This window comes from Lolium perenne, chromosome 3 (genome assembly GCF_019359855.2).
Source record: "Lolium perenne isolate Kyuss_39 chromosome 3, Kyuss_2.0, whole genome shotgun sequence".
Taxonomy (NCBI): Eukaryota; Viridiplantae; Streptophyta; class Magnoliopsida; order Poales; family Poaceae; genus Lolium; species Lolium perenne.
The window spans coordinates 276,781,052-276,798,406 of NC_067246.2; the positions used below are offsets into that span (position 1 = coordinate 276,781,052).

The 17,355-nt window shown below is 43.4% G+C and overlaps 1 protein-coding gene across 1 annotated transcript; it reads left to right on the forward strand.

The window, feature by feature from the left end:
- The first annotated feature begins 10,701 nt into the window (after nt 1–10,701).
- On the forward strand, nt 10,702–14,157 carry LOC127344443 (laccase-7). Its single transcript, XM_051370718.2, has 6 exons — nt 10,702–10,898; nt 11,253–11,404; nt 11,964–12,208; nt 12,293–12,415; nt 12,502–13,407; nt 13,622–14,157. The coding sequence occupies exons 1-6, from the start codon at nt 10,785–10,787 to the stop codon at nt 13,981–13,983; spliced, it is 1,902 nt and encodes a 633-aa protein (XP_051226678.1). The 5' UTR covers nt 10,702–10,784; the 3' UTR covers nt 13,984–14,157.
- Nucleotides 14,158–17,355: the final 3,198 nt, after the last annotated feature.

A 17,355-nucleotide genomic window follows, 5' to 3' on the forward strand; every position in this document is an offset into this window, starting at 1 on the left:
GGGTTCAAATGACCCACTTCATGGGACAATATGTAGATTTGAGTGGGGCCCATATAAAATGCTTATTCCTACCACTAGTGTTGTCCTCTAAAAGCTTGATATGTATACTTCCGTAATAAAAAAATCCATCTACGTGAGGGAAAATAAATAGGAGGTCTAGATCTACAATTCCGCCATGCCAAATTTGATTCCTCTTTAGTTCCTGTGAAGCTTCTTACTCTTGGCTTTGTAGTGAATCCTTGGCAAATGGATTCCTTCGGAAGATTCCAAAGTTGTAGAATTTTTTGTATTTTTATTTGTAAAGGCCATAGATCGCATCAAGATCTACCATTTGGAACAACTAGAACTTGGTGGACAAAGTTTGTAGAAAAGAATGATTGGTTTTTGTGGATGCGTGGACTTTGTTTGCCACCGTCTTTGCCATTGATATTGGAGTACTCCCAAGGATCTGAACTTTGTGATACATTGTTGTTTAATCATCCAAAATCGCCGATCACTTCGACTGATACCAAACTCCTCCTCCAATTATAAATGTCCTCAGCTCACCATATTCACAAATTAAAGAAACAATAATTTGTGAAGCAACCAAGAATATGTGTACTGATGAAACCCTAGCCACTAGAATCGGCACTTGGGAGAAGCACCACCATCGCTTCATGGATCTCCATTATTTTACGACATTAATTCTCATTGGAGTTGAATGGGTGATGAGCTAATGATTTATCAAAGTAGTCATATGTTTTTCTTGGCATGTCAAAAGTTCATTATTGTTATTAATATTTGACAAATTCTTCTCTATATCCATTTATCTCTGACAACGGTTACCATACTATCTCAGCCCGAATCATTGTTGTGATAACTACAGCAACAATCAATACCAAGCCAAGTTGGGTGTAAATAGACCACCTTGGACAATGTCATTACTACGGCACAATTACATTATTCGACAACATAGACCTACTTCCATCATAGTTATTGTTGACAATCAAGACATAACAATATATTGCGCCAACGGTGAGGGAGGTAAGGAATCCTAGAACATTGATCAATTCATGAACTTAATGATAGCATGTGTCGTCTACGTGTGATGCTCAACGTGAAATCTAAAAACCTTACTAGGCTATAAAAAAAATAAAATTATACTAATATTAGTTATAGCATGGCATAAACTTATTATGAACATTACAAATATGAGAATAAAACATCTTTATTTATTTTCCTCTACGACACATATCCAACACTATATTCATAACATCCACACTTGAATCCAACACATGGCCTACATGAATTACCTATAGAATATTTCTTCATATAAACTCAAAGGAAACATTAGGCCATAAAGATTGTCATTAGTTACCAAAAAATACACATCTGGGCAATTTACACTTACACCTTGACAAATGGATTCGCTTGGAAGCTTCCAAAGTTGTAGATTTATTATGGATTTTTATTTCCAAAGGCCAAAGATCGCATCAAGATCTACCATTAATGGAACAACTAGAACTTTGTGGACAAAGTTTGTAGAAAAGAATGGTTTTTGTGTGGATGCGTGGACTTTTTTGCCACCGTCTTTCCATTGACATTGGAGTCCTCCCAAGGATTTGAACTTCAGCATACATTGTTGTTTCATCATCCAACATCGCAGAGCACCCCGAATGATACCACTCTACTCCTCGAACTATAAATGTCCTCAACTCACCATATTCACAAATTAAAGAAACACGAATCTGTGAAGCAACCAAGAATAGTTGTAATGATGAAACCCTAGCCACTAGAGTCCCCACTTGGGAGAAGCACCGCCATATCTTCATGGATCTCCATTATTTTACGACATTAATTCTCACTGGAGTTGAATGGGTGATGAGCTAATGATTTATCAAAGTAGTCACATGTTTTTCTTGACATGCCAAAATTTCATTATTGTTCTTATAATTTGAAAAATTCTTATCTATATTCATCTATCTATGATGATTGTGACCATACTATCTCACCCAAAATAACTGTTGTGATAACTATAACGACAATCAATACCAAGCCAAGTTGGGTGTAATTAGACCACCTTGTTTAATCCCCTTAGACAATGTCATTAATAAGGCACATTTGCATTATTTGACAACATAGCCCTACTTCCGTCATAGTTATTGTCAATCAAGACATAACAATATATTGCGCCGAAGGTGAGGGAGGTAAGTGATGGCGTGTAACTCACACGTTCGTTGGGAACCCCAAGAGGAAGGTATGATGCGCACAGCAGCAAGTTTTCCCTCAGAAAGAAACCAAGGTTTATCGAACCAGGAGGAGCCAAGAAGCACGTTGAAGGTTGATGGCGGCGGGATGTAGTGCGGCGCAACACCAGGGATTCCGGCGCCAACGTGGAACCTGCACAACACAACCAAAGTACTTTGCCCCAACGAAACAGTGAGGTTGTCAATCTCACCGGCTTGCTGTAACAAAGGATTAACCGTATTGTGTGGAAGATGATTGTTTGCAGAAAACAGTAGAACAAGTATTGCAGTAGATTGTATTTCAGTAAAGAGAATTGGACCGGGGTCCACAGTTCACTAGAGGTGTCTCTCCCATAAGATAAACAACATGTTGGGTGAACAAATTACAGTTGGGCAATTGACAAATAAAGAGAGCATGACCATGCACATACATATCATGATGAGTATAGTGAGATTTAATTGGGCATTACGACAAAGTACATAGACCGCCATCCAACTGCATCTATGCCTAAAAAGTCCACCTTCAGGTTATCATCCGAACCCCCTCCAGTATTAAGTTGCTAACAACAGACAATTGCATTAAGTATTGCGCGTAATGTAACTAGTGACTACATCCTTGAACATAGCACCAATGTTTTATCCCTAGTGGCAACAGCACATCCATAACCTTAGAGGTTCTTGTCACCCCTCCAGATTCACGGAGACATGAACCCACTATCGAGCATAAATACTCCCTCTTGGAGTTACTAGCATCAACTTGGCCAGAGCATCTACTAATAACGGAGAGCATGCAAGATCATAAACAACACATAGACATAGCTTTGATAATCAACATAACAAGTATTCTCTATTCATCGGATCCCAACAAACGCAACATATAGAATTACAGATAGATGATCTTGATCATGTTAGGCAGCTCACAAGATCCGACAATGATAGCACAATGGGGAGAAGACAACCATCTAGCTACTGCTATGGACCCATAGTCCAGGGGTAGACTACTCACACATCACACCGGAGGCGACCATGGCGGCGTAGAGTCCTCCGGGAGATGATTCCCCTCTCCGGCAGGGTGCCGGAGGCGATCTCTGGATCCCCGAGATGGGATCGGCGTTGGCGGCGTCTCTGGAAGGTTTTCCGTATCGTGGCTCTCGGTACTGGGGGTTTCGTCACGGAGGCTTTAAGTAGGCGGAAGGGCAAGTCAGGAGGGGGCACGGGGGCCCCACACCATAGGCCGGCGCGGCCAAGGGGGGGGGGCCGCGCCGCCCTAGGGTTTGGGCACCCCGTGGCCCCACTTCGTTTCGTCTTCGGACTTCTGGAAGCTTCGTGGAAAAATAGGCCCCTGGGCGTTGATTTCGTCCAATTCCGAGAATATTTCCTTACTAGGATTTCTGAAACCAAAAACAGCAGAAAACAAAGAATCGGCACTTCGGCATCTTGTTAATAGGTTAGTTCCAGAAAATGCACGAATATGACATAAAGTGTGCATAAAACATGTAGATAACATCAATAATGTGGCATGGAACATAAGAAATTATCGATACGTTGGAGACGTATCAGCATCCCCAAGCTTAGTTCTGCTCGTCCCGAGCAGGTAAAATGATAACATAGATAATTTCTGGAGTGACATGCCATCATAACCTTGATCATACTATTTGTAAAGCATATGTAGTGAATGCAGCGATCAAAACAATGTATATGACATGAGTAAACAAGTGAATCATAAAGCAAAGACTTTTCATGAATAGCACTTCAAGACAAGCATCAATAAGTCTTGCATAAGAGTTAACTCATAAAGCAATAATTCAAAGTAAAAGCATTGAAGCAACACAAAAGAAGATTAAGTTTCAGCGGTTGCTTTCAACTTGTAACATGTATATCTCATGGATATTGTCAACATAGAGTAATATAATAAGTGCAATAAGCAAATATGTTGGAATCAATGCACAGTTCACACAAGTGTTTGCTTCTTGAGGTGGAGAGAAATAGGTGAACTGACTCAACATTGAAAGTAGAAGAATTGTCCTCCATAGAGGAAAAGCATCGATTGCTATATTTGTGCTAGAGCTTTGATTTTGAAAACATGAAACAATTTTGTCAACGGTAGTAATAAAGCATATGTATCATGTAAATTATATCTTACAAGTTGCAAGCCTCATGCATAGTGTACTAATAGTGCCCGCACCTTGTCCTAATTAGCTTGGACTACCGGATCATCACAATGCACATGTTTTTACCAAGTGTCACAAAGGGGTACCTCTATGCCGCCTGTACAAAGGTCTAAGGAGAAAGCTCGCATTGGATTTCTCGCTATTGATTATTCTTCAACTTAGACATCCATACCGGGACAACATAGACAACAGATAATGGACTCCTCTTTTATGCATAAGCATGTAGCAACAATTAATAATTTTCTCATTTGAGATTGAGGATATATGTCCAAAACTGAAACTTCCACCATGGATCATGGCTTTAGTTAGCGGCCCAATGTTCTTCTCTAACAATATGCATGCTTAATCATAAGGTGGTAGATCTCTCTTACTTCAGACAAGACGGACATGCATAGCAACTCACATGAAATTCAACAATGAATAGTTGATGGCGTCCCCAGTGAACATGGTTATCGCACAACAAGCAACTTAATAAGAGATAAAGTGCATAATTACATATTCAATACTACAATAGTTTTTAAGCTATTTGTCCCATGAGCTATATATTGCAAAGGTGAATGATGGAATTTTAAAGGTAGCACTCAAGCAATTTACTTTGGAATGGCGGAAAAAACCATGTAGTAGGTAGGTATAGTGGACACAAATGGCATAGTGGTTGGCTCAAGTATTTTGGATGCATGAGAAGTATTCCCTCTCGATACAAGGTTTAGGCTAGCAAGGCTTATTTGAAACAAACACAAGGATGAACCGGTGCAGCAAAACTCACATAAAAGACATATTGAAAACATTATAAGACTCTACACCGTCTTCCTTGTTGTTCAAACTCAATACTAGAAATTATCTAGACCTTAGAGAAACCAAATATGCAAACCAAATTTTAGCATGCTCTATGTATTTCTTCATTAATGGGTGCAAAGCATATGATGCAAGAGCTTAAACATGAGCACAACAATTGCCAAGTATCACATTACCCAAGACATTAATAGCAATTACTACATGTATCATTTTCCAATTCCAACCATATAACAATTTAACGAAGGAGAAACTTCGCCATGAATACTATGAGTAGAAACTAAGGACATATTTGTCCATATGCTACAGCGGAGCGTGTCTCTCTCCCATAAAGTGAATGCTAGGATCCATTTTATTCAAACAAAATAAAAACAAAAACAAACCGACGCTCCAAGCAAAGCACATAAGATGTGATGGAATAAAAATATAGTTTCAGGGGAGGAACCTGATAATTTGTCGATGAAGAAGGGGATGCCTTGGGCATCCCCAAGCTTAGACGCTTGAGTCTTCTTAGAATATGCAGGGGTGAACCACCGGGGCATCCCCAAGCTTAGAGCTTTCACTCTCCTTGATCATGTTGCATCATACTCCTCTCTTGATCCTTGAAAACTTCCTCCACACCAAACTCGAAACAACTCATTAGAGGGTTAGTGCACAATAAAAATTAACATATTCAGAGGTGACACAATCATTCTTAACACTTCTGGACATTGCATAATGCTACTGGACATTAGTGGATCAAAGAAATTCATCCAACATAGCAAAAGAGGCAATGCGAAATAAAAGGCAGAATCTGTCAAAACAGAACAGTTCGTATTGACGAATTTTAAAATGGCACCAGACTTGCTCAAATGGAAATGCTCAAATTGAATGAAAGTTGCGTACATATCTGAGGATCATGCACGTAAATTGGCTTAATTTTCTGAGCTACCTACAGGGAGGTAGACCCAGATTCGTGACAGCAAAGAAATCTGGAACTGCACAGTAATCCAAATCTAGTACTTACTTTTCTATCAAAGACTTTACTTGGCACAACAAAACACTAAACTAAGATAAGGAGAGGTTGCTACAGTAGTAAACAACTTCCAAGACACAAAATAAAAACAAAGTACTGTAGGTAAAAACATGGGTTGTCTCCCATAAGCGCTTTTCTTTAACGCCTTTCAGCTAGGCGCAGAAAGTGTGCATCAAGTATTATCGAGAGATGAAGTGTCAACATCATAATTTGTTCTCATAATAGAATCAAAAGGTAACTTCATTCTCTTTCTAGGGAAGTGTTCCATACCTTTCTTGAGAGGAAATTGATATTTAATATTACCTTCCTTCATATCAATGATAGCACCAACAGTTCGAAGAAAAGGTCTTCCCAATATAATGGGACAAGATGCATTGCATTCAATATCCAAGACAACAAAATCAACGGGGACAAGGTTATTGTTAACGGTAATGCGAACATTATCAACTTTCCCCAAAGGTTTCTTTGTAGAATGATCAGCAAGATTAACATCCAAATAACAATTTTTCAGCGGTGGCAAGTCAAGCATATTATAAATTTTCTTAGGCAGAGATAGCAACCAATCTTTAGCTCTTCCTCTTAATGAGAAAGGGAACAATTTTAATTTTATAATGTCACCATCTACATCTTTATATTTTTGCATTTCACATAGTTCAACAAAATTATTAAGATGGGCAGCAGCATCATCAGAACTAACACCAGAAAATTGCTCTCGCATAACAAGATTCAGTAAAGCAGGTTTAATTTCAAAGAATTCTGCTGTAGTAGCAGGTGGAGCAATAGGTGTGCATAAGAAATCATTATTATTTGTGGTTGTGAAGTCACACAACTTAGTATTTTCAGGGTTGGCCATTTTAGCAACAGTAAATAAAACAAACTAGATAAAGTAAATGCAAGTAACTAATTTTTTTGTGTTTTTGATATAGCAAACAAGATAGCAAATAAAGTAAAACTAGCAACTAATTTTTTTGTATTTTGATTTAGTGCAGCAAACAAAGTAGTAAATAAAACTAAGCAAGACAAAAACAAAGTAAAGAGATTGAGAAGTGGAGACTCCCCTTGCAGCGTGTCTTGATCTCCCCGGCAACGGCGCCAGAAAAAGAGCTTGATGGCGTGTAACTCACACGTTCGTTGGGAACCCCAAGAGGAAGGTATGATGCGCACAGCAGCAAGTTTTCCCTCAGAAAGAAACCAAGGTTTATCGAACCAGGAGGAGCCAAGAAGCACGTTGAAGGTTGATGGCGGCGGGATGTAGTGCGGCGCAACACCAGGGATTCCGGCGCCAACGTGGAACCTGCACAACACAACCAAAGTACTTTGCCCCAACGAAACAGTGAGGTTGTCAATCTCACCGGCTTGCTGTAACAAAGGATTAACCGTATTGTGTGGAAGATGATTGTTTGCAGAAAACAGTAGAACAAGTATTGCAGTAGATTGTATTTCAGTAAAGAGAATTGGACCGGGGTCCACAGTTCACTAGAGGTGTCTCTCCCATAAGATAAACAGCATGTTGGGTGAACAAATTACAGTTGGGCAATTGACAAATAAAGAGAGCATGACCATGCACATACATATCATGATGAGTATAGTGAGATTTAATTGGGCATTACGACAAAGTACATAGACCGCCATCCAACTGCATCTATGCCTAAAAAGTCCACCTTCAGGTTATCATCCGAACCCCCTCCAGTATTAAGTTGCTAACAACAGACAATTGCATTAAGTATTGCGCGTAATGTAACTAGTGACTACATCCTTGAACATAGCACCAATGTTTTATCCCTAGTGGCAACAACACATCCATAACCTTAGAGGTTCTTGTCACCCCTCCAGATTCACGGAGACATGAACCCACTATCGAGCATAAATACTCCCTCTTGGAGTTACTAGCATCAACTTGGCCAGAGCATCTACTAATAACGGAGAGCATGCAAGATCATAAACAACACATAGACATAGCTTTGATAATCAACATAACAAGTATTCTCTATTCATCGGATCCCAACAAACGCAACATATAGAATTACAGATAGATGATCTTGATCATGTTAGGCAGCTCACAAGATCCGACAATGATAGCACAATGGGGAGAAGACAACCATCTAGCTACTGCTATGGACCCATAGTCCAGGGGTAGACTACTCACACATCACACCGGAGGCGACCATGGCGACGTAGAGTCCTCCGGGAGATGATTCCCCTCTCCGGCAGGGTGCCGGAGGCGATCTCCTGGATCCCCCGAGATGGGATCGGCGTTGGCGGCATCTCTGGAAGGTTTTCCGTATCGTGGCTCTCGGTACTGGGGGTTTCGTCACGGAGGCTTTAAGTAGGCGGAAGGGCAAGTCAGGAGGGGGCACGGGGGCCCCACACCATAGGCCGGCGCGGCCAAGGGGGGGGCCGCGCCGCCCTAGGGTTTGGGCACCCCGTGGCCCCACTTCGTTTCGTCTTCGGACTTCTGGAAGCTTCGTGGAAAAATAGGCCCCTGGGCGTTGATTTCGTCCAATTCCGAGAATATTTCCTTACTAGGATTTCTGAAACCAAAAACAGCAGAAAACAAAGAATCGGCACTTCGGCATCTTGTTAATAGGTTAGTTCCAGAAAATGCACGAATATGACATAAAGTGTGCATAAAACATGTAGATAACATCAATAATGTGGCATGGAACATAAGAAATTATCGATACGTTGGAGACGTATCAGTAAGGAAACCTATTACATTGATCAACTCATGAACTTAATGGTAACATTCATGTCATCTACGTGTACGTGATGCTCAACGTGAAAGCTAAATACTTATGTACATTCCTCAGTAGACTATCGAACAAGTTAAAGTTATACTTCTCAACCGAAATAAGCTACTCCCTCCGATGCATAATAAGTGACGGGAATTCGGTACTAAGTTAGTATAACTATTGTACTAAGTTCTCGACACTAAAGTACTCTTGCAAGATTTTCTCTAGGTGTGCTGATGTTATAACATCATGAACATCTACGGAGTACTTGCTTTGTTACCTAAAATCAAGCACCAAGCTTTCCATTTGCACATACAGAATCCGCCTTGCCGCCCAAATGACATGTTGCAGCTACGTAGCATCTTACAACTAATTTAAAAAGTTCAGAGAACAGAAACGTACACTCCATTAAATAACACGCAATCAAGTGCACTCAAATCCTTGGGCAAGCAATTCTACTTTGGGGTGATGGCATCAAGTGTACGTGTATCTATGACCATATTCCATCTGTATTCTGTAGACTATTCTGTCACATGTTCTGTGATTCAGGCCGTAAGCAATCTCTGAACGCTGCAGCTCCTGTGCTCCGTACAACGACAATACCAGGTAATGTCTGTCGATGTGTATCCGGGTGAGCAAACACGTCTTCCTTCCCGCTGGTCCAGGCAACTACGCCGACCTGCTAACACTGCGGATAGCCTTTGCATTAGGTAAGAAGTCCCCATCGTGTCCATGCCCTCAGAATCAAATCAGTTCTTTTGGCTGCGTCCCCCCAATGCTCTCGGGCCGGGCGTGCATTCAGATCGAAAAACACAAGGACTCCACAAGATAAACACTGTACGTTTTCCATGAATTCTTGCCCGTATGTATGTACATCACTCATCAGAGCGTTATCTCGTAAGATAGACTCGCACTATGAACCTACCACATGATTGTTTTCCTCGAAAACTCGCCACATGATGATTTTCAGGTCCTTTTCTCTTTCATGTCATCTTGTGCTAGATGTGTGCTGGTTGCTTATCTAGACGCTTGGACTAGTGTTGTCCCGTTATCGATTTGGGCATCCCTGCAGCAGAACACGGGATTTTTTTGCTTAGAAGTTGGAAGGCATAACTTGTGGATATGATCATCTGTTTGTCTGCATTGTGTTAAGAATGCTTGACAGAATGTATATCACTGGAAGTGCTCTCTAGAATCTAGATTCAGCTATTGCGAGTTTGGGGACCAGGCTTTGCAGGCATAATTGAATGTCGGACCAAATAATTGTCCAGGTGATAACAACTTCAAATCACTAGCTTATTGCATATATCTATCCTGACGTACGCTAACATGATAGTTCGTCAGAAAACAATATAATCTTGTGTCCAAAAGTAAAACTCCTGATTGCTTAAGATGAAAACGGCCTTTTTTGGGGACGTGTCGGCATATGCTAACCAAGATCATTTGACGGTGCTCTATGGACAGATCAGGGTTTTGGTGCTGCAATCAAATATTGCCACGTACAAGTTAACAGTCACACAGTGGTCGACTGGGATAAGATTTTCTGTACCAATCGATCAGGTCAGGCCGCATAAAACAATACGCGTCAGCAACACCTAGATTATAAGCGTGTGAGCGTGCACCATCGCTAGAAGTTATTATTCGTTTTATGTCGCAATCACAATTTCTTTTTCGTTGAAAAAGAGAGCAATATGCCAGTTGGATTGAGCTACGCAAGTGATTCCTGCCGGAGTGCCAAAAGCATCCTTTAGTATATATACTTATCGTGCTTCTTAGAAGACTATAAGCTATACAAGTAGCCCGTCAAGACAACAAGAAAGATTTGCCTTTCCCTCCCCGACACCTCACGATGAATCGTCTTCAACCTCGGTGTCCTGCCATGGCGCAGCTTTTGTGGCTGGCGCTCGGTCTTCTTCTTGCCAGCTCGGTGGCGGAGGCGGCGACTGCAAACTACACGTTCACAGTACTTATCTCTTATCTTCTCTCCATCCACTCGAGTTAGATTTCATCACTCAGTTCATCTGAAGTTCATAGAATAGAAGTTTCTGGCAACAAGAGAGATAGTAACTTCGCCATGACCATATATGTTCATCAAGCATGCTATGTACGCACTTGACTTATAGAATTCAGAAGCAAATATGTTGGGAAAACAAGAGAACTTTTAGACCTGGGATGAAATGTAGATGTTAGTTGTGTTAGGAGAGTTCTATACTTGTTTTGATCAGATATACCACCAAATCTTTCACTTTGCAATGCAGTTCAGTCCAATCCAGTAGCCCTTGTCTGACGGCTTGTTCCTCTGTCTGTTTGTTATCAGGTGCAGAGCATGCGAATTAATCAGCTGTGCAACAGCACTGACATTATAGCGGTGAACGGCCAGCTTCCAGGCCCAACGATAGATGTGTTCGAAGGGGACGAGGTCGTCGTGGACGTCATCAACAGTTCACCTTACAACTTAACAATCCACTGGTAAATCCCTGTGCTTCAGTTGGTCTAGCCATTCCTAACTTTTGCGGTTGTTGTGTGCTGGCGTGAGAGAACCGCTGTCATCTAGCGAGTTCACAGGATCCTTGAGGTGTCAGTCTGATATGCAGTTTAGTTTCTGGGATTAGTTTGTCTGATTATTTTTAGCAGCCGTACCCATATGGCCATATCTATTAGCCGAGAGGGAAAGTTCTGAAGATGACACCCTACCTGCCGAGACATAGCCGTTAACTGTATGTGAGCTCATCTTAATACTAGACAAGTGTAGACAGTACAGACGACGAAGTCTGCTTACGAGTTTACAACAACGAAACGTAACCAACGAAGTTCAGACAGAAAGTAGCTAAAAGTATCATTCTACGAGGAACAGAATCAACGGTTTTCAATTCAGTCTTTATTTCATTCTACCAGGAACAGAACCAACGGTTTTCAGTTCAGTCTTTATTTTTTAACGCTGTCTGCAAAAACGACTGTCTCACTGTTTCGGTGTTCGGCAATATCCAATTGACTCTAAAACCATGTTATCATGAACTGAGCATGGCAGGCACGGCATAATGCAGCTAGGGACGCCATGGGCGGACGGGCCGAGCATGGTGACACAGTGCCCCATTCAGCCGAACAGCTCCTACATTTACCGGTTCAACGTCACCGGGCAGGAGGGCACGCTGTGGTGGCACGCACACTCCTCCTTCCTTCGCGCCACCGTGTACGGCGCCTTCATCGTCAGGCCCAGGAACGGCAACGCCTACCCCTTCCCCATGCCCGACCAAGAAGTCCCCATCGTACTTGGTAATAACACCGATCCTCTTGCTGTCTATTGTTCGATTGATGGAATTTGGCATATCCTGATTGTGGGTGAGGTCTGGTGTTCAGGCGAGTGGTGGAGCCAGAATGTCGTCGACGTCGAGAACGACGCCGTCATGTCCGGCCAGCGTCCTATCCAGTCCGACGCGTACACCGTTAACGGTCTAACCGGCCAACTGTACCAGTGCGCAAGTATGTGCTTGAACTGCTGATTGTGATAGATTTTTGGCAGTTACTACCGTATATGAAAAGTTCTGTAATATTTGATGGTTCTGTAGATGAGACGTTTACGGCGGTGGTGCAACCCAACACGACGGTGCTGCTCCGGGTCATCAACGCCGCGCTCAACGCGCACCTCTTCTTCAAGGTGGCCGGCCACAACTTCACGGTGGTGGCCGTGGACGCGTGCTACACCGCCAACTACACCACGGACACGCTCGTGCTCGCGCCGGGGAACTCCGTGGACGCGCTCATCTTCACAGACGCCGCGCCGGGGAGCTACTACATGGCGGTGGAGCCGCACGACACGCTGTCCCCATCCACCGTAGCCACCACCGACGACGACTCCACCGCCACGGCCATCCTGCTCTACAACGGCACGTCGGCCACCGCCACTCCCGCCATGCCCACCATGCCGACCAACTTCGACACGACGACGGCCAACGCCTTCTACTTCGGGCTGAGGGGCCTGCCCGCGGCGGTCCCGTCGCCGGTGGACGTGAGCATGACCATCGAGCTGGGGCTCGGCCAGCTGCCGTGCGACGCGACCCAGACCAGCTGCACGGGCAAAGCCTTTGCGGCAGCGATGAACGGCGTGTCCTTCCGCCTCCCGACACAGATGTCGCTGCTGGAGGCGCAGTTTGACGGCAGCCCTGGAGTGTACACGGCCGACTTCCCGGACGGCGTGCCGCCCAACGGCACGGCGATGGTCGAGGGGACCAAAGTGAGGAGCCTGCCCTACAACTCGACGGTGGAGATCGTGCTCCAGAACCCGGTGGCCTTGCCGTCGGAAAACCACCCGATCCACCTCCACGGCTTCAACTTCTTCGTTCTCGCGCAGGGGCTCGGTACCTTTACACCGGGGAACACCAGCGCCTACAACCTGGTCGACCCCGTGGCGCGCAACACCATCGCCGTGCCCACGGGTGGCTGGGTCGTCATTCGCTTCCTCGCCAACAATCCAGGTTATGGCGCGCCCTCTTTCTTTTTCGGCTATAATAATACTTCCTCGGTTTTAAAATAGCTGTCACAACTTTATCTAGATACGAATGTATCTCTAAATAAAATACATCTACATATATCCGTATCTAGATAAAAATGAAACACTTGTTTTTAGATGGAGGGAGTATAGGTCTGTGGGACGAATTGCTGGGCTAAATGATTTGGGCTTTTATGCAGGCATGTGGTTCTTTCACTGCCACCTGGACGCGCACGTTCCCATGGGGCTCGGCATGGTGTTTGCGGTGGAGAACGGAACGACGCCTGACTCCATCCTCCTTCCACCACCCGATGATTTGCCCATGTGCAAACCCGGCTCTAAGAGGAGGCATGTCGCGCAGCCACCCCCGCCCCCCGAAGCCAAGGCGCAACCGCCTCAGTCTTCTGAACCCAAGGGACAAACCCCTTCTAACAAAGAGGGACATGATATTACCCGTGGTGGCGCAGTTAGATCAGGCCGAGATAAAGAACAAGGACGAAGTATTACATATCTGCTTTTTCTTGGACTGATCCTTGGGACTATTGTTCCTTTGGCCAGCTAGAATTTGTTTGCCTTTCGTTAAATATTGAGAAAGATTAGGTAAGGTGTGGCTGGGTAGGCTATACATGGGCACAACATCGATCCAGAAGTGCAGCATCCAGTGTGTGATGTGTCATCATATACATGAATATACATGATTAGGCAGGAAAGCATGGCTTTCTATGTAGTTGTGTGATCGACGAGTACATCATAAAGGCTATCTCATCGCGTGTAGAGAGAGAGAGAGAGGTTGGCAAAAAGCACGGAGCTACCGAAACGGTTAGATACAAGTTACCCAGCCTGAGATCTCACAACGTTGGCGAGATACTAGGTGCTGCGATAATCCACTATGGGGCAACAAATGCGCAATTACAAGGAGAGTATTGTCTGTTGCCTTAAGGGTTCTCAGGATCCGGCTTATAAAAACCTAAAGGATTTGAGATTTACATGATAAAGGATAGGTCAGGTACTACTACAAGCTCTATCCCAATACAAGATACATCTTGCCGTGCATGCAAGGATCCAACTAACTTATGTCGGTACGGATTCGACCAACTCTACCAGGCTTGGCATCTTCACCTTAGTCAATCAGCAACTAGGCCGCTTGGTTGGGCCAATAGAACTACGTCTTGGGTATTTCCATTTAGCATATCTCCAAGAGTAGCCCCTAAAGCTTTCAAGATCTGTATGTTCCTTCGCCTAGTTCAGGTCGCACATTTTATTCATCTTTTATCTTCAGAGCGGATCAACAAAGAATGTTAAAGGACTCCAAAAAAATATGTAGTTTCTGCCTAATATCTAGGCGGAACATTGTCTTTATCTTCAGAAGCAACTCTAGCAATTAGATCGATGGAATATTTCTTCCAACGCTCATTTTTAGATGAAAGACTCGAGAGGAACCCATATTTAATGAAGCCACATCGACGACATCATACATAGTCATAGTAGCGTAAGCCGCTACAATGCAACTGCAAATACAATCTAGCAGGATAAAAGGACAGAAATGCAAAAGAAAGGTAGCTCATATCAGCTTGTATAATTCGGAGTAGCGGCGTGGAGAGCTCGAATCTTGCTAATCTCAGCCTCTAGCACCAGTTGGTCCTCCCTCCTAGCAACTATCTTCCACACCTTAAGGTATGCATACGTTTTGTACATGAAATTAGTGGGGTGGTTAGGTAACACCACTTCAATGGTAAACTTACTCCGGATATTCCAAGCTGTCTAGCAAAGAGCCGCAACTCAGGTCCAGAGAACGTGCTAGGTTGTGCAAAGTGCAAGTGTAGTGGGCATGAAGGCAATAGATTAATACATGGTCCATGCCTTCATGCTGGCACAAAGACTGTTGCTTGGATCTTGCAGCGTTGGATATCATCATTAGATGGCAGCTGTTTGAGCATGAGTTACCACATGAACACCTTAATCACCCACGTTACTCCTAAGTTTCTTTGCTATGGATCCATAGCAGAGCTTACGGTGAAGGGAGTGGACCAAGAACCTCCCCGAAGGTTCCAACGCCCAAGATGTCTCATCCAGCGCCAGATGAAGGGTTATCCCTACAACCGGCCGGCCGAGGTTGACCCATTCAATCCTTTCAGCCGTTCATAGTTCGCGATGGAACGGGATCCGCCATTCACCCGTGGAGACCGTGTGAGTCACAAAGGCATCAGGTTTAGTGGCGATGACAAAGAGGTCGAGGAACCTAGCATTTAGTGGTCCATTCCCTTGCCACCACTCAAGTCGAACTCATGTGAGGCCATTATGGACTTTGTGCTTCGCCCCAAAGCAGAACAAGTCTTTGTATTTCCATATGGATTTCCGAAATTGTAAGCCGAACTTGTTGGGCATCCACTAGGAGATCCTTTGAATGGAGGTACTTCTTCCTCAAGATATCATCCCACTGGCCTTGTTTCTAAGAGTAAAGCCTCTAGCTTCACTTAAGCATGAGGCAAATACTCATGTGTTTGGTGTCTAGGATCCCAACCCTCCCTATGGACTTTGGGAGGCACGCCAGAGACAAGCTAACCATCTGGTACTGACGTCTCGGACCCATGGCCCCCTGACAGAAAATCCGCTCTTGCAAGAGCCAAATGACATGTTGCAGATACTTACCATCTTTCAATCAATTAATTAAATTAGGCCGAGTATAGAAGCATCCCATTAGCCAACACGCCATCAGAGCTCTTCCTTTTGAAAATCCAACTTGGCGATGTTGGTATCAAGTACGTACGGTATCTATGACCGTATTCCATCTGCATTATGTAGAATATTATGTCACATGTTCTGTTTAACTTTTATTGTACATTGAATATAACACAAGATCCTTTTATATGCCATGCAATGAGTGGTAGTGGGAGCATGACGAAATTGGCAAATCTTGTTAACCGCAAAGGACAAGTATGGACGTATAAGAGTCAAATATTGGAGAGCCCCAGCGCCAAGCGGTGTGCCATCGGTGAGAGACAATTTATCAATATTGGAGAGCGGTGTGGGGCATGTAGTACATTTAGTCATACCGACTCGAGAGAGTAAATCAGTGGCATATTTTTCTTGAGAGAGAAGCAATCCATCGGGTGTTTCTTGACTTGATGCCCAAGAGGAAGTATAAGTCGCCAAGGTTATTGAGGGGAAAAACCCACCCAAATCATGAAGGAGCCGAAATAGCTTTTTTTAGGGTAAAGCCAAAATAGCTTGATTTGAAGAGTTGGACACAATAATATCATCAACATAAATAAATAAAATAAAGACATGGTGGTACCTGACTTGTGGTAGATGAAGAGTGAGGTGTCGTCTTTGGAGAAAATATATCCAACACCAAGGAGCTTTCATCTGAGCTTGGAGAACCATGCCCAAGGAGCTTGAGACCATATAGTGCATTGTCAAGTTTGCAAATATGATGCGGAAGGTTGGGATTTTCAAACCCAGGAGATTGTTTCATGTAAACGTTCTATTCTAGAAATCCATGAATAAACGTATTCGTGAAATCCAATTAACGAAGACTCCACCCACGAGAGACCGAGAGTGCGAGCACAAGGTGAATCGTAGCAGCTTTGACAACAGGGTTGAAGGTCTCTCCATAGGCAATACCATAGCGTTGTTTGAAACCCTTGGCAATGAGCATGCTTTATACCGTCGAATGCTGCCATATGCATTTTTCTTGATGCGATAAACCCACTTGCAATCAATCAAATTCTTTTTGGAGCTAGGTGGCAGAAGGTGCCATGTCTTGTTGTGAATTATGTTGGATATAGTGCCCTAGAGGAAAATAATAAGAAGTATTTATTATTATATCTCAACTGATCATAATAGTTTCATGCCATGCTATAACTATATTAAGCGAAAACATTAATACACGTGTGGTATTGTAAATAAACCAGTGTCCCTAGTAAGCACATGT

Bases quoted from the DNA above. Each gene is read 5' to 3' on its own strand.
- LOC127344443 (XM_051370718.2), top strand. From the start codon at position 10,785: ATGAATCGTCTTCAACCTCGGTGTCCTGCCATGGCGCAGCTTTTGTGG. The intron at 10,899-11,252 runs GTACTTATCTCT...GTTTGTTATCAG, and splicing joins CTGCAAACTACACGTTCACA to GTGCAGAGCATGCGAATTAA. The intron at 12,416-12,501 runs GTATGTGCTTGA...ATGGTTCTGTAG, and splicing joins CCAACTGTACCAGTGCGCAA to ATGAGACGTTTACGGCGGTG.